Source organism: Nipponia nippon, unplaced genomic scaffold (assembly GCF_047370975.1).
Source record: "Nipponia nippon isolate SJK-2023a ecotype South Korea unplaced genomic scaffold, ASM4737097v1 scaffold_14, whole genome shotgun sequence".
In the NCBI taxonomy this organism is placed as follows: Eukaryota; Metazoa; Chordata; class Aves; order Pelecaniformes; family Threskiornithidae; genus Nipponia; species Nipponia nippon.
In genome coordinates this window covers 3,348,653-3,375,134 of record NW_028262330.1, presented here as the reverse complement: position 1 = coordinate 3,375,134, position 26,482 = coordinate 3,348,653, and the positions used below count along the sequence as shown (strand labels likewise).

Here is a 26,482-nt window from a genome sequence, read left to right as displayed (position 1 = left end):
TGATACCAGCTCCATAGATACTGTCTGCTAGATACTGAAATTTAAGAAACTATACAGGGAGATTTTGAGAGTTGGGGTTTTTTTCTTCTTTTTCATTATCCACACATATGTGGGTGTTCCTTCCCAGAAAACTTTCCTTCTTTGGAAACTACTTTTCTGATTCTTAACGACTATCCATCCATTAGCAGAATTGTAGGAGCTGTCCAAACAAATTGCAAGCTCTATGACAATGTCAGCTTATATTAATGTAGCATGTGACACAGCAAAATATCTGCTGCATGGAATAATAAATATTGAATTTCTTAGATACAGAGTGAAACAGATCCCTTTAGTAATAAATATATTTTTGCACATGTTTACTTTTCAGTTACCAACTGTTCTCTTTTTTGGGGGGAGGGAGAAGTGGAAGAGAGTGTCAATGTACTGAGAGCACAGTCTGTCACAGACTATAATCTAAATCCTTTTGGTGCCTCAATTTTAAAATCCGGCATCATAAAGCAATAAGGTGGAGTTTTTCTGCTTAGAGTAGCAGCTGTAGGATTTGCTCTTTTAAACCACTGGGACGTTAAAACATTCAGCACTCTAAACCTCCAGTGTCACTTATGAAGTATTCATTTTGCCTCATTCCAAATTATTACCATTTGCTTCGGGTGACTTCAGTTGCTACAGGATGATTCTTCTTTAATTAAAGAGTAATTTACCTCTGCAGCCAAAAAAACTACACCCATTTTGAAATGGGTTTTATGTTACTTGTAAATGATTTTTCTACTACACTTCTTGTAAATTTTAACTTTCTCCCCAAATATATTTAATGTAACATTCCAGAAAAAGGAAGAATCAGACTAACTTCTTGCAGCTATTATGGACAACCACAAAAGAAAATAAAAAGCAAGCATATGTGAATTTTTATTATCTTTGCAATTTACCAAAACAATAAAAAAACAGTGAGCAACTACTGTAAACATTACCCTGGACAAAACTCTCAGGAAGGCAACAGCCTTTTGTCTGAGGTAAAACTGTACGATTTGTTATTTATATACTAACCATGGCCATCAGACTGTAAAAAAACGTAATACCCTTTTAGCCCAGTCTCTCTTAACTGATACTGCCTGTGCCCTAGAGGATGAATGCTGGCAATCAGATCATAAACAGGAGAATCCAGAGTTAGTAACAGATGAGACACAACACTTTCAAGATACTGATCCATCACCATCAAACACAGCGAAGTTCCTCGGGCAGTTGCACGTTTGGTGCTGAGCACTCACATAAGTCTTGATTGCAACAACTTGTTTAATGCCTAAGTGGGGTCAAACCCTGCTAGTTCTGAGAGCAAGCACGGCCCGTATAGCCCAGACTGTGGGGATTCACTTTGGAAGCTGTCGTCTTCAGTAATATTTATGTTACTCTGTACAAATGGAAGAGCTTCAGACAGCGAATGTGACCCTGATTTTGAACAGTCTAAACTTGTTGGTAAGGCCCTCTTGTGGGAGGCAGGAGTTCCTGGCTCACACCCATGTCCAAATCGGGCAAAGGAGGCAGCCAAGATGGCCTGAAAGGTCTTCCACATCCTAGGGAGATGCTCTGCTCACTGTGACATCCTCCTAGGACTGAATTAGCCCAGGAGGAGCTCCAGCCCAGAAGTCTGCCTCCTCCCTGGTGATAATTACTGTTTTCTAATACACAGTGGCAGCTGTGAACCCCTACCATTAGCTCTCTAACCTTCAGTTTATTTCTGTAGCTTCAGCTACTCCTTTGTTGGGTCCTTGTCCCTTACTTTATGTTTAATAGTTTCTTATGAGGCATTTTAGTGTCTTCGTAAAAAGGCAACTAAATCACGTCAATTCTAGCTGCCTTTTTATTACATTTTCGGGGAACGCTGTGAGGTTGCAGAGTTACAGTCTTCATTTACCATACTGACTTGACCTTCCACCATCACTGTAGACCTTTCCTTAATTAAAAGCACACAGGCATACACTGCCTCCCAGAAAGTCAAAATACTTTAAATTTGAGGTATTTTAGGTAATTGATACTTTCAATAATGACTGAGAAGGAAATACTTCTAAATCTTGTTTTCTTTAGACAATATTGTGAGAGATAATGGATTAGAATATCTTACAAACAATAAAGGGAAGCACACTTAAGTTTTCAGTATCATTTCATAAGCATGTCTTTCTAAAATTATTACAATTAGATCAGTTTCTCAGGCATACCTGCCTTTAAAATAGCATGTGAGCGATAGTAGGCACAATAGCATCAGCGTTAACACTGTGGAGAAGTAGAATTGACACGGTTAAACCACATTTCGTCGAAGTCCATTTTCTTTCCATTTATCTTTTAATATCTCACCTTCATCTGTCTGCACTCTTATGTCTGTATAAACTGGACATTACTGCACACACCTGCTAAGACTTGCTGGATTAAAACTCAGTAAAAATTAATTCATTCTATTCAGTTACTTTTCAGTAGTTTGGTGGGTTTTTCAAATCTAACTGCCATGAAAACATTTGCTAACTGGCGATTTGCCATAGGCACATTAGAAAAGCACCATATACAAGTTATTACTCTGCAAGTTCTATCAAAGGCAAAGAGAGTTCTGGATTTTAGCTAGAAAGGACAAGTCCATTTCTGTCCATCTCTTCCCATCATCTCAAATTTTATTTACTCTTTCTTATCAAAATATGAACATGCCACTGCCATCTAGTCCCTGGAAATTCTGCTAATAACAGAATCAGTTGATAACACAGTTACAATCTGCTTAACCTTCAGTATAGGACTGGTCAGAAACAGTTGTCACATTCTCTCAAATGCATAATTCCTATGAATAAAGAAAGATATTTTTTATTTTTCAAGGCATATTCAACGTGAACAGTATACATTTGGCATATTTTGTTATGTGAATATTTGCTCTTTTCACCTTTAGCAATTTCTTTCCCATTTCCCCTGATAATTTAAGCACAAAATGATCAAGGACTGAGCTATCTATAGCTGTACAGTTATCTCCAACCCAGCCTGATACTTTGAAGTCTATGTCCAAAGCAAAGCATATAGGTATGGTCCTAAGAGGCCCATCATTTTTCATGCTTATACAGGACTTAATCTTATGGCATCCATGGCTACGGGAGCTCAGCTACCCAGTTCTCATTACCTGCTGCTTTTTTGCTTCATACTATATAAGTTTGAAATACCCTGGTGCGGTTGTGTAGACAGACTTTTCTTCCTCCTGCTCCGATCCACCAAACTATCAATGCAGTACGTTTCACTGCACTAAAATTCATTACATAAAGCAGCACAGGAGCATGGCTTTCAAATTGTGGTTCTGCTAAGATTCTCCAGAAGAAGCAAGAAGCAAACCTTTATCCTTTTTTTTCCTTTTTCTTTTTTGAGACAACAAAAAAAGCTCATGGTAATATGTATAAATGATGAATTAGCATACTTGTCTGAAATAAGGAATTCTGATTCAGAAAAGGATAAAAGAGTTCTTAGTACTAAGTGTACTACTGTCAAGTGCTTTGAGAGAAGACAGGTTAGTGTTCATTACTTGCTCTCTTCACATAAAAACCAGGGAAGGGTCAGTAAAATATCATAAAAATATGCTACCAATAAAAGCATAATTAAAAATATATAAAGTATTTGGAGGACAATCCACCATGGATGAAACCTAAAGCCCTCTTTACCACACATTCCTTTAGCAGGACATGCCTATACTGCAAAGACAGAAACTAATAATCAAAGAGAGAGTTGGAGCTCTGGTCCCAATTCTGCGTATTGTGGAATTACTTTGTGGCTTTGGGCTTTGTGGATTGTTTCTAAAGAGTATTGTGGCATTGACCTGTGGAGCCAGTTTTACCTGAAATACAAATTACTACACCAAGATTGATCCAGTTAAGCTAGATTCTGGCACGTTCTGTTCCATTTTTACCTTCAGAGCAGTGGTCTCAGTGAGATATTTCCAGTGAAGCACCTAATGGACAAGCTCGGGAGAATGGTGCTGCTGTGGTTTTAAACAGTGCAATCCATCCCTGATTATTCCTGCTTTAGGCATGATTAGTGCCAGAGAGGCATCAGACAGCAATATTTCCATGCACATCCAAGGCTGCAAATTACAGCCTAACCCTAGGAGTTGTGGTTTAAGGCAGAGTTCTCTGTAGAAGTCTTAAAGCTCCTGTGCTCTAGGTCCCCAGATTGTCCCATTGACAATCTGCCTGGACGCACAAACAAAACTTTATACGCACTTACAGACCTGCTGAGGGGAGGGACAACACAGGAAAGCCAACAAATTACTGTAAGGTAAGCTAGAGTGATGAAGACATCGGGCCTCCAGGCTCTTGGCTAAATCACAAGACAAACTGGCAGGAAATCAGGGGATTTCTGATAGCCTCTGCTTGTGTTTCAGCAAAATTTCTTTGAAATCGAGTTCCCTCCACGAGGTACTTTGGTTTTGACACGTAAGCATTTTCCAGCAAAACCCTGTTTCAGCAGAAAAAAATCTCAACTAGTTCTGCTTATGATTAGTGTAAGGCCTTATTCTGTGTGAAGCCCAAGGGTGTGTTCAGTTAAGAGGATTTTCACTGTTTGATTTGTAGCTTGGAGCCTCCCTATCTACTGTTCCTAAGTCACAAAAGGCACAATAGAGGAACTGTTCCTCCTCCTAACTGGTAGAGCTATTCCCTGGGGCAGTTAATTAGGGGGGGGGGGGGGGGGGGAAATCACCCTTATTCTTCCAGGTTCTAATGAATGTCTGTCTCTTTCATTCTCATAGGATTTTCTTTTAGAAATCCAGGAAAATGATGAAAGGAAAAATGGCAGGGGAAAAAAAAAAAAAAAATCAGTATCAGGAGTTCCAAAAGCCTTTTTCCTGTGGCCTATTTGAAAATATATACCTACTTTTTAGATACACTCAGTACTGGAGATTAATACTTCAAAGAAAGTTGCAAATCTTTTGTTAGAATTCTGAGCTTTCAGGCAGCACATTTGGGTCTGTCTCACAAATCTTCATATACATTCACAGCCCCATGGAAATAAGTGAAACCACGGGCACACCAACGAATGTAAAGTAAGGTAGGATGTGCATTTACAATGCAGTTGTTACTGTCGGAAGCACAATACAGTGGGTCACAATACAAGGAAAGCAGGATGCAATCCCTAGGATTTAAAATATTTAAATCCATTCCATCTAAATTTAAAATGTTTTGGCTCCACTGTGATCTTCTATATGAACTTCACATTCATTTTTTCTTATTTGACGTACATAAGGTATTACCAAATAATAAAGTATCTAGAAATTGCTAATACTGTAGAAATTACCAAGTGATTAGAGTGAGAACAGCATTTTTAAAAAGATACAGAATTCTTTACTAGCACAGAAGAACACATCAGTTTTGGGATGCCACCCGTCTTTCAAATAATCTTGTAAACTCGTCAATATTTCGGTTGTGCTCATCAAACAATCTTTGGCAGCTTGAAGTAGATCGATTTTACCTGTGTACTGCTAGATGGTATTCCTTATTTTGTGCTCTGAAAGTGGCAGCTTATAACTCAATGACTATTATTAAATCTAAAGACGTACATCGTTTAAAATAAAAAAATAAAAAAAAAGGGGGGGAATTCTAGAAAACCGACAGAATTACTGAGCTGTATCATCTCATATCAGCTGAAAATTTGTCTTCTAATGTTTGCAAAGAGGAAAATAAAAGTGCAATGAAGAGCTGGAAGAGACCATCTGTCTCCTTTTAGTTCGTTGTTTTGTTTAGAGTTGGGCCTGTATCAAAAACCTAATTCAGACATGTCCAGCGTTTGGAAGCGGTCACATCGTGGTCCCCTTGGATATTCAGAACTGCTGACAGCAGCTCACAACAGACACTAATGATAGCCCTTGTAATGCTTTTTGTCAAATGCTTTACGGTCATTAACACGTTCCCCATTAACTATCAATTACCTTGCGGTGTAATTATTTTGCCAATTTTACAAATGGGTAGCCTGAGACCGAGAGGCTGAGTCAACAGCAGTCATGACAACAGACCATGGCATGGTGAAGACCAGAACACGAGATCTCATGGTGTTTTCAAAGTCCCGTAAATTTTGGCCACCTGATTTCTCAAAACTCATTCATAGTGGTAGGTGGGTATCTTAAATAGGTAGGTCTTGTCATTGTTATTTCTACAGCAGAAGTTAATCACCTCAATAGACACTGCACTGTGCAGACTACAACATCCAACTATATTAAAGGACAATCAAGAATTTCCCATCATATATGCACAATATTCTGGCACCCAGAAAATCTTTTATCATCTACACCTGAACCCATCTCTTACCAGCTACTTTTTAAAGTTCCAAACTTGTAATGTAAATATAGGAAAAGAGGCAGATAAAAACAATGCCAAATAGAGAAGACTGTAGTATAATAAATACGCCAAGCTAAGTAAATCTCAAAGTACTTTCTCTGAATTGCAGTAGGGCTGTAAGCATTGACAATATTAAAAGTCAATGAAGCAGTGAAAATAATTTACAAGATGTATCCTCAAAGTTCATGGAATGCTGATATGGTAAATATGTTAAAAAATGTCTCTAAATATATAGTAATTTCTCTTTGGATGTATAGTCTCAGGTTTATTGAACCATTTAATTATTTTGACGGTCTTCAAACTTTGAGATGTTGATTGATTCTAATCAGTAGATCTGTAACTGAACAACTGTTTATCAAATTGCTGTTAATGAAGCAAATAAAGCAATTTATCCTTAACACGCACGCATTTCATTTGTATACATTACTTACACCATTCATCTGTGTGGAAAGTGGAGCCTTACCAGTTTCTACAAAACAAACTGCACTATGGTAACAACAGCGAAACGACGATAGGCTTCCCTTGTAATTTTAATTCACATTGGAAATGTAATTTACAGCAGTGACACTGTGTGTAAAAATAAAAAAGCCATGTATGGCTGTGTGAACACCTCCAGCTGCAGCAGACAGTAAAACTACTGCTAATAACTTGAGAAAGAAGAGCATAGCCTTTGTAATCGGAAGTCTGTGACCTGCTGCAGTGCATCAGCTTTCAAGTTTTTAGGCCAACTTTTCTAGACTGGTCAGCCCAGCGAGAGCTACAACTATATATATAGATAGGTAGATAAAACCAGCAGCAATTGAATACTGAGCTCTTTTGAATGAATGACCCACTATTAATAGTTGGCTATGTGAAAATATTTTCCTTTGTAGCTTAAGAAGCTGTCTTAGGCGTTTTGATTCATGGAAAATTTTCCTCCTCTTCCTGTTCTGAAGCAATGTAAGCAGCTCCTGCTTTAGGCAGATTGTACTGTGGAATTGCTAAAGTCTTTTTTGCTTTTATTGCTGCTAGTAGTTCTACCTTTCTCCCCATTTGTTAACAACAGTGGAGGAACCAGAAGGAAACGTGTATCTGAGGAGCTGATAGAACCCCAGCTGCTGGTCGTCCCTGTCTTTGATCTGTTTGGCTCATTGACTGCAGATGAATTTGTCACGGCAGCAGCATCCTCATTCTTCCTTTTGTTTGCTCTAAAATTTTGTCTATACTGAGATTAGAGCTTGTTTTTGTAATATAGATGGACCTGTACAGTCAAAGGTACTTTGCTGAAACAGAGTTCCTGGAAAATACAAGCAGATACTGCAGAAGTCATTGGCAATTGAGCAATTCAACAGCATCACTCACAAAACATTGTCTCATCTACTCTGCAACAGTGACCTGTAATCAAACCTCAGCCAAAGGGACCATAGTGTTTTATCTGGGTCTTTTTAAGTACTAGAAATTACATTGTCAAAGTAGATCTATTTTTATCCATTATGAAATTGTTTATTCACCAGACTTTCAGTTGGCTGAGAACAGTGTAAGTATGATGAGGGAATAAAACGGCACAGAACTGTGAGAAAGCTACTGCGGATCCTACAGGCCTGCATAATAACCTGTCCCTGTTCCACCCACGAAACTCCCCTTGGTATCAGGAGGGTTTGTGATGGTTGCCAGATGCCAGGCCCCGACTCCAAGATGTTCCTCTACTACTGGGTATTGAATACCTCACTTGTAACGTGCAGCAGGAGCATGAAAGATGCTAAAACACAAGTTCTGTTCTATTGTTCCTTGCTAAAAGCTTAGAAGTTCCAGCAAAGATAGTAAGGACATCAAATCATTAATGAGAAGTACAAAGACAGTACTTTCACATCACTGCTCAGAGTATGAGCAGATTTAGCCTGTGTCTGTTCTCCCAGCTACATCCTATGTTAAAGGCAGTTCGTGTGTTGGTTTTTTTATACAAACAGCATATATACTTTGCAGTGCTTCAGACAACACAGAATAAAATTACTAAAAAATTACAGAATGTAAAAGTTTAGTGCTCCAAAGTTGGGAAATGGGAACAGAAAAGCCGGTTGTGCATCCATTAGTTTGCTTGCCCATACAGTCTTTTTTTTTGCCTCCCTCTGCACTTTCTCATCTGATCTGCCACAAAGAGAGATCAAACAGGGTGAATCAAACAAGTCAAAATAATTCAGAAGGTTGGTTTTTTTCCAGCCACAACATCAATTTTGCTGAATTGCAGCATCACTCTGTACATTTAGGTTGCACATTAATGTTGCCCTCCTCGTATGATAAAAAGCTATAGAATAATATTTTTAAAACACAGTTAATGCGACATTTGGGATCTTTTGCATTTATGAAATTTAGCGACTCTATGCAACATCAAAGCTAAAGCACAGAATGCAAAGACACAGTTTGGCAGTACAAAGAAAAGGTGCGATACTGTAACCTGCCAGAGCATCTGAACTTTTTTTTCTGTGCTTTCAGAAACAGTTGCAGGAGCAACCTGTGACATCCTCAGAGTGATGTAGACAGCAGAGCAGCAGTGCTGCCCTTTCCCACTGTGACGGCCCCTTGAAAAAGCAGCAGTCTGGTTTTAGACATATATTCACTAACCTCTGAACACCGCTGCAAAAGGAAACTAGGGTATATTTAAGGACCATTTTGCTTCTCTAGGAAATGCACGGTGAGGAACGGCACAGCTGGATAGCAGCACTAACATTAGAAGAATGACAGATTTTAAGTGACAGGAAGAAACAGGACAGAAAAGGGGAGAGGTTTGGTGTTCATAAAAGGAGGGGAATATGTGAGTTTGAATATGGGCAAGGAACACGTCATGGACTTAGGTGGCCCAGGTGTCATTAGAGGAAAATCTGAAAAAGAGCATGGCTCAAAAGGAATCCAGTCCGTGCCGGGCACATTCACCCACAGGCATCTTTTTGATTTCATCTTTTCATCTGCTGGCAGTAACCAAAGTTGACAGGGGCTATGGAGCAAAATTTAAGTCTATTAAATGAAGGTGAGCATCCTCAGTTCTGCGCAGAAATATAGACTGACTTCATAAAACAGCTGAGTTTAGTTGAAATTACAGGGGAAAAAGCAGACAAATTGAAGTTTGGACTGGAGCACAAGAGCCAACAGCAACTTTATATAATGTGTTTGAGAGATGCAATGCCCTGAAGTACTAACAAATGCATTTTTACATCTCATCCTGAGAGTCTTATAGATTTTTTTTTTCTGGAAATGTCCTAAAAATCTCAACCTTGATGTTCAAACTCACAATTATTTTGAGCAAACCTATTTCCCTGGTGAGTTGCCCTCTTTTCTTCTGCAGCGAATTTCTTCTACTTGACTCCCAGTTCTGCACAAAGTGATTTATTAGAGAGATAGCTACTTTTTTTTCCTTCTGGAAAGTGTCAGTTCCTGAACAAGATCAAATAATCTGCTGTGCTTCAGTATTGACTAATTTTAATTATTAAAACCTTTCTCCCAGGAAAAACTCTTCATGCTGTTTGCTGAGAAACCAGCAATTTTTAATAGAATTCAGGAACTTCTTTTCTTGAGGAGATCAGGGAATACTGGAGACAGAATTCTGACTTTAAGCTGGGCTCACAGTTCAATGACATTTTTTAAAAAGTAGGAAGAACTTGCTTTTTCCTTTACCTTTTTTCTATCTACGTGTGTCCCTTTAAACTTGCAATGATGGGTTTTGCAAAGGCTAGAGTAATAGTAGCACATTATTTGTTATGCAGTAAAACTTAATCATGTGTATTTAAATGAATTATAAAGTTAAACACATACTTTGCATATATACTACACTTATTAAAATCAGAAATCAGTCTTTCATTAGATATCATATTAGTGATATACAGTCCCCATTGCCATAATTTTAAATGGGATCCTTTCCTCACAACAGCCTAGCAAATTGATATTGTTAAAGTGTCAATGAAAAAAAAATAGTAGCTACATTCGTACTACAATTTCTCACATCTAAGTTCTCAGGTTTTCGCATCATTGACAAATAATTAGATGTTTTAGCAAGGTAATAGGATAGTTACACTGTTGCTCCATAACTCAAAATCTGAAGACAGCACTATCTGCATTTAAAGTATAGCGCAACTTTGCCCACAGATATTGCAAACCAGCATATCTTACCACAACAACAAATTGTTTACTGCAGTATAATGAAATCAAATGCGCGCTTAATGATGTAAGCTTGACAAAGTAACAAAGTAATATATAAAGTCAGCATTATCTTCAATTAGGTGTCTACTTAAGTTGAAGATTTCTTAACATTACAGTTCAAAGAGCTGGATTTTCATCTGCTCTAATTTTCAGCTCCATTTCATCTGTGCACTAAGAGAAAGGTTCTCTTTCGCCGTGCAAGAGCCGTACCACAGGATAACGTACATAACAAAGAAATTAAATAACGGAAGAGGTGGCAGGCACAACACTAACTGAAGAAACTACAGCTGGTTGAATTTTTAATAGTAATTTCACGGGGGGAAAAATAAGACAAAACCCACAGGAGACACTGCTTGTATTAAATGTTTTTTTCTTACACATCTAACAAAAAGCAATACCATTCCAGTCACTGTGTACCACATTTGTCACTATTTGCATGATTTTATGAGATTGGCGTGAATTCGAAGCTAACCACAGTATTTGCCACAGCCCAGCATTACAGTCACACTGTGAGCACGCAGCCCCTAACGACATGGGGAAAGCAGGACCCAGGATTCACTCTTTAAAATAACCATCTTCCCAAGGGTGTTCTGGCAGGTGGAGGTGGCTGCTGCCGGGGATGGGAGAGGGGCAGGCACCATCTACTGCTTTTTGCCTCCCCTCCTCACTGCTGGTCAGTAGGGCCGCTGAAGGAAATAGTGCTGTGATGAGAGGCAAGTTGAAAGCCGGTTGTTGCAGAGCTGCAGCTGTACCTTTCACAATCCCTCACTTCATTCAGACGTTAATCCCGCATGAAGGGACGCTGCAGATCCCCGGTCAGTTAGTATTTCAGGGGTCTATAGCTCTTCCAGCGGGAGCTGGAAGCAGCAAGAAATAAAGTGTGTGGTATTTGCATGCAGTCGCAGCAACATTTTGAAGGCCAGGCCCTTTGCCAGTGAGAATAAGGAGCTGCTTTCACAGCCTGCCTGAGGCCAGGCTTTCTGCCAGCAGAAAATAGTTTACTACGTGGACAAAATGAATTTCAAAGACTTTTAATTGGCTCATCACCCAAATTCACCTTTTCTAATTGCAGAAAGTCCAACAGACTAAAGATTTCCCCAGGAGTTCAGCATTTTGGAGCATGGCACATTCCCTGGCTTTCTTTCATTAAGGGACAATATCCGTTTGGCATTTCAGGTATTTCCATTCCAGTATTTTCAGCATTTCAGCTAGGTAAATTAACCTGCAAGTGAATAGACTGTGCTTTCTAATGGGAAGAAAAGCTTTGACTTCTGTTGTCCGATGTAGAAAGCCCGCTGATACAAACTGCAAGTGTGACTTTACTGCTGCCCCTTTCACCACCATCGTGTCCCAGAGGCGTATTTTGAGAACTAAGGGACTCTGGACTCACCTATGTTTTAAAGACAGGCATGTACAACACTTGTGTTGCAGATCTGAACTGTTGTGGCTACCCTCACCACCCTTTCCCAGTGAAGAAGTGAATTACCAGTTAAAAGATTCCAGATTCACAACAAGCCCGATTATATCGTGAACACTGACAGCCAGGATCCCCAAAGCGCTGTGTGCTCAGGAACCTCCTTTCCACAACCCTCAAATCCCATTAGGCAGATCTGCTTCTAAGGTTAGAGATGACGCACCATGGCTTCACCCTCTGTTCATTCGTCCCTTGGTCTAATTCCTAACTGAAGCGCTATTCGCTTTTTTACAACCAGGCTGTCTGCGTAACGGATTTTCTTCACCCTTTTGTCTGCTTAATAGTCACACCTCACTGCTCAAACAGCCCACAGAGACATGGCAGGTACCGTATTTCTGTTGGAGTTGCTATTGGTTTTCATTATTTTTCACTGATCTTTGCTTTTTAACTTTAAAAACTTGTGAATAAGTGTAATTTGGAGCATATTCACAAAGGCTAACTCTCAGCTTTACTTCCTAATATTTAGCTGGGGTTTTCAGGTGGCTTCTTGTTTCTAAGCATTCGCGTTATACAGACAAGACAAATGGTGAAGCAGAGGTGATGGGTGTTTAGCTGGTCTGGGCAACAATTACCAGTGAGACGGGAAAAAGGTTGCTACTGTGCTGAAATATATAATTAGAAAGTTTCTGAAACAAATGGAAGAGGAGGGGTTCTCTTCTCATCCACGTGAAGGAGAGATGACTATTTGTTGTAGATGTAGGGAAGCAGCTTTAAGGGATGATATAAAACAGGAAACTGCAGAAAATACCTTTAAGAAAGAAAACCACTGTTAGATCCTTGGACTTCACCCGCAGTATAATTAAGGCTACTGGCAAGGCTTCTCTGATCATCTTCTTCCTCTGTTTGTTTGTAAGCGGCGCTAATCTGCAGTTCTGTGGCTGTACTGAACTGCTCTTACCATGTGGCAATGTTCAGTGCCCTTTACAAGGTACCCAGAAGAATGTGTTCTTATGATAAACAAATGCTGCTGTGTGTAATTTCATGCCCTTTTAATTTATGCTATACTGCATTTGTTGAGTAGTGTTTGCCAATATCCGACTTTCTTTCACCAAATCTGCAGATAGAACTAAAAGGCTTACTTTACAGAGATGACTGGCTTAGTTATGACTTTTAAGTGCCAGTTATCTTTCTTACCGAGTATAATGCCACTCCATTCATTTAGAAACAAGATAATTTTATAGTTGTCTGCCTTAAGCTGTACTATCTCATATTCTTAGATAATTCATGTCCTCTTGTTTTGACTGCGTTCATTATTTCTCAACTTCAAATTTACCTTTTAAATGACAAACGTGAAACTGTCTCTTATGCAATTCACGTAAACAGCAAAAGGCCTTCCTTAGCTTTAAAAGAAGCTTCCAGGATATTCTTAAACAAAAACAAAAAAAAACCCCTTGTTTTCTGCCTGCAGGGTAGATCTGTGCCTTCTTTCCTCTCAATCTCTGACTCCACGCCTTAAACAGGACATCCTGGTGTGAAATTTCTTCAAATAATTTCTAAAAATTTGACTCTCTGATATATTAGCTCATCTACCACAGAATTAATATCCCAAAGGACCTTCAATAATTCAATAAAACATTCACTCCAGAAATGCTTTTGGCTATTTTGAGTCAAGCTGGGCTTCCTCAAACTTTTCTGTCTTTGAGCCCTCAACTTACATACAAAGATTTAACGCTACGATCACTAGCAATTATATCCATTGCAAATTATTTTCCTCTTTTATCAGGCTTTAAATGTTTCCCTGTTATCACTCTTTCAGGTGCTGAAAATCCAAGTGTCCCACTGTCTTCAGCCAAAACAACTATTTGTATTCTGAGCGTCTTTTTGTACCTTTTATGGGTGATGTGTCACAAACTGTCATGGATCAATAACACAAATTGAACTCCATAACATGACATTCATTATCTAGACGCTTTCCCCAACTCCGTTAATGTTACATCTGAGCATCTCACAACATTGTTACTGGAGAAGTGCAGCTATTCTCATTTCAGAGATGGCAAGCTGGGCAGAAATAGTAGGAAGATTTGCTTTAGGGCAGAGAAGGAGTTGAACATAATTTTCTTAACTCATAGGTGAGCAACCCGATCACTAAAGGGGAAGGAGACTCTTGAGAGAAAAGCATGTGTCAATAAATCATTCAGAAAGATCCCACGAGACCCTCTCTGTGTTTTCACATTTAACTTTCAATGGATCTACTACTAACATTTTGCAATTCTATTGCTTTAAAACAGAAAGTCTCATCTCACCAAGTGCATATGTCCATCCTCCACGTTTACGCACCGCTTTCCCTTCCCAAAGGGCAAGTAGACCATCTCCCTTTCTTCCCCTCCTCCCTGGAAGAGCAGCCAATTTCCACAGATCCTGTGCTACGTTCTTCTCCCAGCCTATGCCTGCCGGCAGGGAGTGGGGAAGGAGAGGTCCTAAGGCCACGCACCGTGGCAGGCGCAGTAACGACAGACTGGATGCCTGTGCTAGGCTGAGATCAGGCAACAAAAGACAGCATTCGGGTAGGCAGGCAGGAGCGGCTGCCCAAATGGGCTGGACAAGGACTTCCATGAAACACAGACGGACCACACCAACAGCTTCTTAAAATACATCCCCAATGTTGTTCTGTGTTTTCCTTGTATACACACCTTATTGTCATTTTAAGGATATAAAATCCCATGCTTTGTTTTTGCCACATAAAATTATATTCTCAATTTCACAATATACTTCTATACTCAAGAGAGCAGGTAAAACTGGTAACTGCCTCGTTTCTGCTTCTGGTTTGTAATCCTAACACTAACTTTTTCTTTCCTTCTTTGTTAACATCAGGTATATTAAGCTTGACCATTTTTTTCCTACTAGATAATAAAATGAGGACAAAAGGGATAAGGCCTAGATCAACAACTAGATTTTCACTAGCCCAAATTCTATTAACTTTTTTTGCTCATTGTTTTATTCATCAGTCTGTGGTATTTCTCCGTTTACCCTTGCCCGTCATGCCCACCCTTTGAACAGCAATGTAGCTACAGATGGCACTTTGGCAAGGTAGACCGAGAGCTGTAGTGGCATCACATGTTGTTAGAGAAGGCCTGAACTGTTAATGCATCTCTGTCACACCATTCGGTGACCTTGCACGGGTGTCCTTGTGACTCAATGTCTCAGGGTAACACAGCGAACAACAAAAATAACATCAATCGCTACTTCACCACATTTTTGACTTGCAGGAACCAGTTTCTGCCGCTTTCTGGACTGATTGCTACAGAAATACAGAATTCTCCCAAAAATTCAGAACACCATTCTATAACTGAATCTCCCAAACGGAGCATTTATACTGAATTCATCATCATGGTGTCTGAGCATCTGTTGTATTTAAAATGAGAAAACAATTCAAATGTAGTGTTTAGTCAGAAAATCCTGCACGAATCCAGAAATGATGATAGGCTCATCTAATAGCCTTTTTTCCTACATTACCCCTATTCTCTCTTAAGATATAACTTTCGTAGATGATGGATTGGGTCAGTGCCAAATTACAGCTTGCAATGAAATTTTGCATCAGCCAAGACATAATCAACATTAAACATTTGAGTCTAAGACTTCATTTTGATCCTCACACAAAGTGAACTGCGGAACAGTGTCATTTATGTTTACCCAGCTCTCGCTCATCTGCTAACAATGAATGACAAGAGTGGGTGACTGGCAGGTCAGCCAAAAATACCCCATGTTTAGAATAATCGGCAGCAGAAAGCTTCAGCAATGACTGCCCTGTCAAAAATCCTCCTGAAGCCACACAGCAACCAGCATCACGGACACATCCGTGTACCTCTGGGGCTCAATTTGGATTTTTCCTTCATTGTGTTTCCTGCTATCTGGAAGAGAGTACAAATGATTGTGACACTTGGAACAGTTCCGGCAGCATTTGGATGGCAGGAATCCCTCACCTTTCGCATTTATTTCTTCAGCCTATCATTTACTTAATTTTTTGGTGTTAGCACAAAGTCCTAATAGCAAATTCTGAGGCACGCACAGACAATCCGACCTCTTAAGCTAGTAATTTGTACTTTTTATGGTAGTCCTTCAGATGCTGAAAAGAAACATCCAGTTTTAAATATTGTCTAAAATAGCCTTTTTTTCTACTTGCAAATAAATTAAAGTAAGACTTACAAAAGAAATAAGAACATATAAAAATATTAAAGAGAAATACTTTAAAATCATCTACACTTCATTCAGGTCATATTTTTCATATTTTCTAGCTGCAATGGTTGCATATAAACAAGGAATAAGTATGTTTTGCTCTGTTAGGAGCCTCATCAGGTAAGATACCAGGCCAGCAGCCAAAATGGCTGTCTCGCTTCAGACCTGATTCTCACCAATCTCTGCAAACTACTATTAAATACCCGGTTAGAGGAGCTTAGAACAGACGCCCCAGAAAGCTTAAGACTCTCACTCACCTTTCATTTGTACGTCTGCATCTAGAGATAACTACTTTAAACCTAAAGCAGGCAATGCTACTTTTTTTTTTTTTTTTTTTTTTGAGTCAAAATATATGCTGAAAATAACGCACAGTGTTAACTGCTTACCAGGGAACCCTGGGTAAAGCTCACTATTGAACACCATTTGTCGAACAGAGGTATTGCAAGTTAGTTCTTGTTACCAACTGGTCTAATGAAGTGTTAGACACCATTTGCAGTTTAAGTGCTAATTCCTCGCATATCGTTATTTCTAGTAAAGTAGATTTTGCAGCCAAGTATAGTTAACCCTTGACTGCATTTCCACTTTACTGCATGATGCATTATTGCCTTGCTCTGCACATGCTTTTATACAGCTCTCTGCTCAGAAGCAGGAGAAAACAGAGTTGCTTCCTTGCATTCCGAGTCTTATTCTTTTAAGTAAAAAAAGAATTATAATCTTTTTTATTTATCTAGGATACAATTGCTGGCATATTTCTCTAAATGTGGATGACAGGCCTTTCTATGAAACCAGTATTTTATAGGAATTTCTTTCAAATCATGGAATAACTGTCAAAAGCAGTAAAAAAAAAAAACAACCACAAACCACAAAACCACATTTGTCAGCAACAGCCTAAAGAACCTTTGTTTTAACAGAGAGAACAAAGAGAGTCAGAGATATAAAATTATTTCAAACAAATGTTTTTTTGCATTTCTCCTTTGTTATATTAAAGTAAATTAATGTTTTTAACTGATTTTAATCTTAAAACCACAGTAGTCTGTTAAAACGTTAAGTAAACTGCTGAAAGTATAGGTGGTCATATAAAATTTATGTTACAAATTTACCAACAACGTAAGAGTACCTCACTGCTGTGGGCTTACACACAAAAAAAAACCAACAGACAGGTAGACCTATGGATTAATTAATTAGCATGTGGGTAACACCACCTTGGCAGATCCTGACATTTCATGGTAGACTACCCTGTGCATAAGAAAAAGGTGGTTTTGTTTTTCAAAGACAATTACTGTGAATCGTGATTTCTGTCGTCTTAAACATCTTCTTCAGAGCCCACTAACAGCCCAGCTCTCCAGCTGTTACTTTGAATAAGCCCACTGAGAGCAGAAAAGGGACTGAGAACTGGACCAGAGAGTTAAAGTTCTTACGCTGCTTGAATTGTGATGACTTGTGCCTTGAGCAGGCCAGGAGCATCCACCAGATGCGATCATGAAATACGTACAGCCTTAGTCACTCTCCTTGCACGTGGGTGAGTGTGTGTTTGGACAAACAAGGTTTGATCATTGTAAGAATTCAGGAAAAGACAACATTAACATCCAGCTCCATATCCTAACCAATTCTGAAAAAACTGCAATTAACTTTTTTTCTTTCTTGAAGAGTCCGTGTGATATTTAGGCCTATTATTAAGCAACACACCATAAAAATCCTTCATCGCTTGCCAAAGGTAGGAAAATTTCCACTGCATCACTGCCAGGTATTGGTCCAACGAAACAAGACAGATCAGAACCACAGGTTCCGAGGAGCCTGGTGCATGTTCTCACAGATGGTGTTATACCTTTCCATGAAGCAGGAGGTACATTTAATTTAATTTAAGACAAATCTAAAAATATTTTTGTCAGCCACACAAATTACACATCCTAGAACCAGGGGACATTTTAAAAAAACTCATTTATTTCACAAAGTGAGGACCTCAGATCTCATACCTGTTCAGATCCACAAAATTAATACCATAAATAACGCTTAGGTGATAATGACATTACTGCTCTTTCCAAAGGGTTTTACAAAACCTGTAAGAGCAACTATATTTTAACACTGGAATATCAACTGTTATTATTAATAGGTTTTAACTCATTAAAATTGTTTTCCTCACTGGACACCTGCCATACAGAAATTACATTTCCTTTGCTGTTTTTATTAAACTTTGGATAAACAAAAATATATACATTTTTTCCTTAATGAGATCTTAGCCACTTTTTACAGGGACTCTGAATCAAAACAAACATTTAACTTGTCTTCTTGAGCAATTTCATTTGCTTTTGTTCCCTGCTGTGCTGGAAACATACTTTGTGCTTGCTCTCAATCAGATATCCCAACAGTTTATCAGGTAGCACAGCATAATACAAATATTATAGTTACAGATTAGCTGTTCCCTGCTGCCATTCACTTCGTGGTTTAGATCCCTTGTCATTTACAAATCAAAATGTTTATGCGCTCAATTACAACACTTCCAAGTGAGAATAAAGGGTATTCCATTACTCCCAGGACGACTACGGAAACATTTGTGTGTAAAGTACTGTGATACTCTCAATTCCATCAGTTTTCTATTTCTCCGTGTCTCACTGCAGCGGAATATCTCACAGTGATCTAACATTTATAAAAGCGTTAATGCATGCACACTAGGTCAGAGCTCTGTAATCCACAGAGGGTCTTTGTCCAAGTTAAAAAATTGCTAAAAGATTGCTGAAAAGGGTCCCCGGAATTTTTGGCACCCACAGCCATCAACACAGCAGACTGCCTCCTTTTGCTTAGCCAAAGAGCCTTGGTCAAATGCCACAGACAACATCCTGCTACTAGCTCTGCCCAAAGATGCACGTTCCACCTGGGTGAAGGATCAAGAAAAACAGCAGAACACATTCCAGAGGAAAACCAGTACAAACAATGTGAGTACAGCGCTGAACTTTATCACAGTACAGGCAAAGAACAGGTTATTACCATTATAAACACACATGCACATGTGTTGGGAAAGGGAATTAGATGTTTTCCCCACAGTGGCCAGAACATGAGCCATAATATCCACCTGTCTATATTATTATATAGCCATAATATCCACCTGTCTATATAAAGACACAGCCTACCGGGCTGAGGAGAGCGCGCTCAGCAGATTACCCCTAATGTACTGGCGTCAGCTCCTGCTGACATTCCCAACGCCGCCAACCTCGGGTGTCTAAAAAGTGCTGTGTCTGCTCCTGGTCCCATGCACATTCTTGGGTGATGGAACAAGGGCACATTCTGGATTTTCATCAGCTAAAAGAGAGTAATTAATCTTAATTCTCTTCTTCTCCCTGAAAAATAGAACTTCTATAGCTCGAGGAAAACAAAGAGCTATCAGTTGTTCTGTGGCAAATTAATCTTAAAGGGGGAATCTTCCCAAGAAAATCAATAGCTTATAACAAGATTCTGTATCGTGTTTGAGCCCTGAAACTCAAACTAAAATCAAAGGGTACTTTCAGCATTGCAAGTTTGCTCTTGTTGTGCTTTGTTTTTAATACAATGTCATCATTTGAAAAAGTGATATTTTTCACATATGAGCAATTTTAGTTATGTGTGGCTTCACCTTCATGGAAGACTCTAGTAATATTTAATACAGACTGTAAGATTACAGGTATTTCAGGCAACTTTAAAGAAATTATTCTCAAAAGAAGGAATTTAATAGGGAATAATATTTTTTATCCTGTATGTAATATTCTATATCTAAGACATCTTTATTCATTTGTACCTTTCTAAATTAGTCTGTTCCATATGAGAAACTTTGAAAATTATGTCTCCTTACATGGTCAATGTTTTTTTTAAAAAAGAGAAACCTAATGAATTTAACCATGGTGTCATGGAAACAGCTTTAAAATTCATTTGGCTGCAGGGAGGAAGGATACAACTCAACACAGAGAAAGTGACAGGTTTCAGAAGAAAAAAAAAAAAAAAAATCTGTCTTCATTCAGCACTGGGATCTTTGAGAAACAATAATTCACAGCAAGGCAAGGGGAGCTTTTCACACTCTAGTTAAGCAAGGTTTCTCAAGCACACTCTCCAAAACAGTTCATTACCAAACTGAGATTTGATAAGCAGAGGCGGAATGGGGCAGAGGCATACAAACCTGCAGGAATGGGAAACTTGAAATGAAAACCACTTGAAAGCACTGGTAAACAATGCCAAAGTTCTCAGACAAGTACTTTTATTGTAAAGACAGTGCAATACGGGGTGGAGAGATCATTTATAGATCAACAAAGGAAATAACTATTCTAATTTCTAATCAGTTCAAGTCTGTTCACTCATTCCCACAAATACCTATTGACTGCCTGCAGTCTGGGTGTGAGTTCTGCACAGACTGAATTGTCTCTCCGACATTGAGAGAGGTCGCCAACAGAGCCGGGACACCAGTATGTGCTGAGGCCCATATCACCCCTTGCAACGTGATGTGCTATGCAAGACTAGAACTGCAGTGGTCAGTAGGCTCGGTGCGGTGAGTCTGGGACAAATACCATATACGTGGTCATATATACTTCAGGACTTTTATTTCCGTCAGTCCCATCAGTAAAAATGAGAGTTTGACATTGACTCAGGGCTTCCATGGGTGGAAGGAGAATTTGGTCCTCGCTTTTACCCATTCCTGCACTAGACATTTTGGTTTATTAGATGAACTAAATTAATCTGATTCATTGTTATTCTGGGACTTTGTACAGAAGGAATTCTAGTCTAAAGCAGATTTAATCACTTATTTCCTTGATAATTCACTAGTCTGGCTGCCAGAGTGAATAGTTGTACATAAAAAGAAAAATATGTTACTAAGCCTAAGAATTTCAGTGAGTGCAGTCTCCAGAACCATGATGTTATCAAAGTTCAGTAGTACCACAAAGTGATGACTAATGAGCCTGTAACCCCTATGTGCTGTAAATTCTCTCATTAATTCTTTACAAGACCTTTAGGAAACCTACTGCATTCATCCTGCTTCCTAGCTGTCAGAATTTAGTAGATGACTTCATTGGCTACTTTGACATTTTTACTTTTTCGTTCCAGTTTGGTTTGTTTGCTTGCCTTAAAAAATGCCTACTGTGTGAATTGTAAAAAGGTCAGCCAATAGTTCCCGATCCAGACAGGACAAAAGTAACTGAAATGAACACATTCTAGCAGTAATTTTGTCCCTTACCTTATTTTTTTGGTCTGTGATCTGTTAGCTGTAAATAGTAAAGCTATATGCCAAAGATCTTCTAATCTTACTAATGCAAACATTCTCTTTCCTTTCAGAATTTCCACTACCCCTTTTTACATCAATGTCCAAGCACTAAAAGCATCGCTAAGGGATTTGAGTGGTGGTGGGAGGACAATACTTGGTGGATTTTTATATTAGGAAAGCTCGTAAGATCTGATTCTGAGTAATTTACATATAAGAAGAATATATTTTGCAATCAGGGCAGAGCGTATGTGTCCTGGTTTTGGCTGGGACAGAGTTAACTTTCTTCCTAGTAGCTGGTATAGTGCTGTGTTTTGGATTTAGGATGAGAATAATGTTGATAACACACTGATGTTTTAGTTGTTGCTAAGCAGTGCTTACACTAAGTCACGGACTTTGCAGCTTTCCCTGCTCTGCCCGGTGCACAAGGAGCTGGGAGGGGGCACAGCCAGGACAGCGACCCAGACTGGCCACAGGGCTGGTCCATACCGTATGGCGTCACGCCCAGTGTATAAACTGGGGGAGCTGGCCGGGGGCCAGGGACTGCCACTCGGGAACTGGCTGGGCATCGGTCAGTGGGTGGCAAGCAATTGCATTGCGTACCACTTATTCTTGTTATTCTTTTATCATTATTATTATTGTCTTCCCTTCCTTTTCTGTCCTATTAAACTGTCTTTATCTCAATCCATGAGTTTTACTTTTTTTCCCCCGCTTCTCCCCCATCCCACTGGGCGGGGGGGAGGCGAGCCAACGGCTGTGTGGTGTTTAGCTGCCTGCCGGGTTAAACCACACCAGTAGGAAGTGAACTGTCTGAACACTCCCAGAGTTTGGACACATCATTTATTTCTCAGCTTATGATAGACTGAGATAATAATGGTGTAGGTCACACATAAATTGGGATGCTGGTATAATTCAGATCACTACTAGTACGCACGTTGGTGGACATAGGTATTTGGATGGCAAAGCAAGGCTTTGTAACTTGATTGTGCGCTGCAGATTGTACAGGGAGGTCATTCTTGCAGAGAAATCCTTGCAATTGTGTTTCACTACTGAAGCACTGGACATTGCATTCATCCAAAAGACAAAGTCATCAATGCGGGCACTAAACCCCATTCCAGTGTTTTTTGGGATGTTTTTGGTTTTTTTCTCCTGGTTATAAACATGGAAAGCACACTATGATGACATTTCTTTACTGGCAGTATTAGCCTTTTGCCATTTGTACAGTTAAAAAGACTACCAGACATAGATCAAGTTAATACTGATCTTGTTCACAGTATGTAAGTCCAGAAATTTCAGTGGACAGCCTTTAGATTTATGCCAGCGCATGGAAGACACGCCTCATGTTTAAACACAAACATCAGGCTGCTGCAATTCTGAAAATGCCAGAACAATGACCTTACTTTTCTAATTGACATCTGAAAACTAAGAAAGGTATCTTTAGGCTAAATAAAGCTAACTAGCCTTTCAAATTCTTAGAAGTACTTAACTGCCTCACGAGTTCACTAAAGTTGTTCATCTTTAAAAAAAAAAAAAAAAGTGAGGCTACAAATTGCAATATAAATGGTAACAGTGCCCAGTGATCCCAGAGAAATCCAATACCGTTGTTCTGGGTAAGACATTTACATATGCAGGGAGAGAGATGAACTGTGCCTTCATAATTTAAAAGTTCCAGCAAATCATAAAACTAAAAAGCAGAAGGAAAGCTGTAGGAGCTAAGGAGAACCTGGTTAACAATAATACAGTAAGTGCCTAACTGTAGGAGCTTTTGTAACAGAGTTTGTAAAATCTGGGGCCAATGAATATTAGTATTTTGAATTCTGCGAGTGCTGGTTTAAACAGTTCCAAACCCGTATCCCATATGTTTCTTCAAATATTTCAACCCCTGACTCCTCTGTGTTTGGCTTGAGGCTGAAAAGTACAGATTACTTGGTGCCCATGGCAAGTGCTGTTGCAACAGGGAAATTATGTCAACCCCTGCAGTGCAATTCATAACTTGATGTGGGTAAATTCACTTACTGGCAATTTAGAAGAAAACATGCTGGTGCTGTGCCAGTTGGAGCCAGATGGTGACTGAAATTATTAAAATCACGCGTGCCGCAAACCTCTGAAAAATTGCACTGTTACAAAATATCCTAAGCATGGATGGGATCCTAATACAAACCAATTGGTGTATAGAGAGTATTTGCAAACAGTGCATGGTATGATTTGCTACTGTTTAATCATGATCTTTCCCTTCCCTGTTTTCTAGGTTCAACTAATCCACTATAACCACGAGCTGTACACAAATGTCACAGAAGCTGCAAAGAGTCCTAATGGGTTGGTGGTAGTTTCCATATTTATGAAAGTAAGTATTCAGCATTATCAATACCTAATACATAGGCAATGGACTTCTTTTTCCATAAGCTATAAATCTAGGAATTAAGACTGCTCATTATACTATAGGCTAGAGGCTCTGGTCTGGAATCCAGAGACAGCATCGTCCCAGGAACTGAACACACAATCTCTACTCCAAAGCATTTACAATGTGATGCAAGGAAAATGAAAAGGCACAAGGGGGGGGGGGGGGGGGTGAATCTTTATATCATAAACATTACTCCTAACACTTTACTGGCTATGACAAAAGTTACTAATTTTGCAGATTTGGTATTTCTTCATGAAACGTTATTCAATTAAAAGTAAATCTCTCCTAGTAGGTTGAGGCCCTGGGAAAGAGGGCATGTTTGCTCTTTGGAGACATGCTGGTATTTCAAAGTCAGCAAAATAAGTTTTTCTCACAATGTTATTTAAAACATCTTAAACTACTCAAAACTTAAAGAACGTTAAAAGGGTAACTCTTAATATCTTCCATTTCACAGAGCTAGACAGACATGTGAACATTTTGTCATATTTTAGTCTCCATCCTGTTGCATTCAAGATGCACAGTTAAGTCTATAAATTACAGTGATCTAGCGTTGAACTCAAGACTCAAACCTCCCTAATTGCATTAGAGAAACCTTTTCTCTCATTTTATATGAAGCATGCATTACCCCCTAAAACATTGTTCATATTCAGCCATTATGTATCTCTTTTTCATCAATCTAAAAAAGTATATATTTCTGAATAAGTGCTTTATGCTGAAACAAATGGCTTTCATCATCAGACCTTACATATTGGATATCTATTCATTCCCTTTACTACTCTCTAATCCCATTTCATAACGTAAAGTTCCCAACAAAGCATTTATCTCAGAATTAAAATATGCATTTCACAGAGCATATTGAATAATTAGATATGAAAATTGCCCTTTTATACAGGTCTAATATTTAAGATGTTTACATTACCTTTTTTCATCCAAAGTGTATTGTATTACGACCCAACGATCTGACTTGAATTCACGCAAAAGCATAGAATTGAAGCAAGCCTTCAAAATGCCCAGCATGCCAATTTCGTCTAAATAATGCACCACTCAGGTACTTGCCGAGTTGCGCACCTCTTGTAATGAGCAACAAAATCCAGTATCTACCTCACCATATTTTTCTCTAGGCCTCTCTCACTGGCATGAAAAGATGTGTTCTACTTTAAGTGTCCAAAGTAGTTATAAAAACTTCTAAGTGGAGAAGAAACTATCTGAATTTCCACAAAATGGAACCTGAACTGAATTTTCCTGGAGGCTACGTGTCAAACAGAGCTGGATTCCAGTTTGTCCAATAGCCCATTTATTTTCCTAAATCTTAATTAAACTTTTTGTGAAGTTTTCAATTTTCAAAATAAATGGATTTCATTCTGGATAAATGCTAGATGTATAACAGCAGCATCCAGTGTCTGATAAAAAAAAAAACAAAAACAAAAACAAAAAAACACACATCACAAAATAATTGAAAGATAAGTAGGATATTAGAAGGCTAGCTACAGGGTTACTAAAATGTCTCCATAAAAAAAAGCTACACTGATTTTGTTGCTAACCAATAATCATTTTGCCATTTACAGTACATTAAAATCTCTTGCTAAATTATCACTGATAATCAACAATAATATTGTTGATAAAGTACATACAACTCACACATAAACCGCCCCCCACACCCAAAAAAACCCTAACACAACAACAATGCCTCTAAGCCCTCTATCATTTTTCCTCTAAATCCTCCTCAGGTATCCTTATGTTAATGTAGACTGAACATTTTATGTGTACGTATACGTATTTGTGAGCACAGGTGGGTGACATTTAGGCATTTCATACCTGTATGTAAAAGAAAGGGAAGACAGATTTTATTTGCAGTCTAAATAGTCTGCTGCAAGGAAAGTGTATTTCTCAATAAATAGAAAAATAATAGAATACTAGATGAAAATCCCACCTAATTATATTAACCACCTGTAAATCCCATCAAAGGTGTTGGAGAAGAAACCTGCACTCACACTTGTATTCAGGCATTAATTTTTATTCATCCTGTTCTCCCATACCTGTTTTTGGGGGGTTTATTTTTAGATACCAACTTTCTAACAAGTTCTGTTAGAAAAATATTTAAGTAATTATTTCCTCTTCCCACAACAGTGAAAAAAAGGCAGGAACAATTTGGAGGAGCAGCAGGAGAGAGAGAGAAGGAGCGTGCGTGTGCATGTGCGTGCACACAGAGTGCAGCTGCATTTCCAGACAGAAAACGCTTGTGAGAAGACTCTGACATTGTGCATTTTCTCTTCTGTAGGTATCTGAATCATCAAATCCATTTCTAAATCGTATGCTTAACAGAGACACCATAACGAGAATAACGTATAAAAGTAAGTTTCTTTTCATTTACTGTGGCTAACAGCTGTATGCTTTTAGTATCAGATAACGCATTTAGCAATCCACTGAAACAAGAGGCACTTCATTATGGGCAAAAATTACAAAGTTTGCATTGCCAGCAACTCTGCATGGTAAACTTGGGAACCTGAAAAATCTAGTAAGGTCATCAGTTCATCAAATGAATTTTGAACTTCAAAGTCTATTTTATGCTTGAAAAAGCAATAAATTAATGAAATTATACTTAACAAATACATATACTGTATTCACACAGAATACTCAGGAGAAACTGCCTACTGTTAGCAATAAAAATAACATGCGGAGCAGCCTGGGTTGTATCAAATCAGGTTATGTCA

General features: G+C 38.8%; 1 protein-coding gene and 1 long non-coding RNA gene across 5 annotated transcripts in view; one reads left to right on the top strand and one right to left on the bottom strand.

Moving 5' to 3' along the window:
* LOC148056411 (uncharacterized) overlaps positions 1-26,482 on the bottom strand; it is a 116,635-nt gene that overhangs the window by 31,219 nt on the left and 58,934 nt on the right. The window lies entirely within an intron of this gene.
* Positions 1-26,482, top strand: part of CA10 (carbonic anhydrase 10 (inactive)) — a 207,011-nt gene that overhangs the window by 168,783 nt on the left and 11,746 nt on the right. For all 4 annotated transcript variants that reach the window (XM_087750508.1, XM_087750506.1, XM_087750507.1 and 1 more), the window contains 2 exons: positions 23,619-23,714; positions 26,050-26,122. In XM_087750508.1, coding sequence (XP_087606634.1) covers positions 23,619-23,714; positions 26,050-26,122 — 169 coding nt within the window. The remainder of the gene's footprint in view (positions 1-23,618; positions 23,715-26,049; positions 26,123-26,482) is intronic.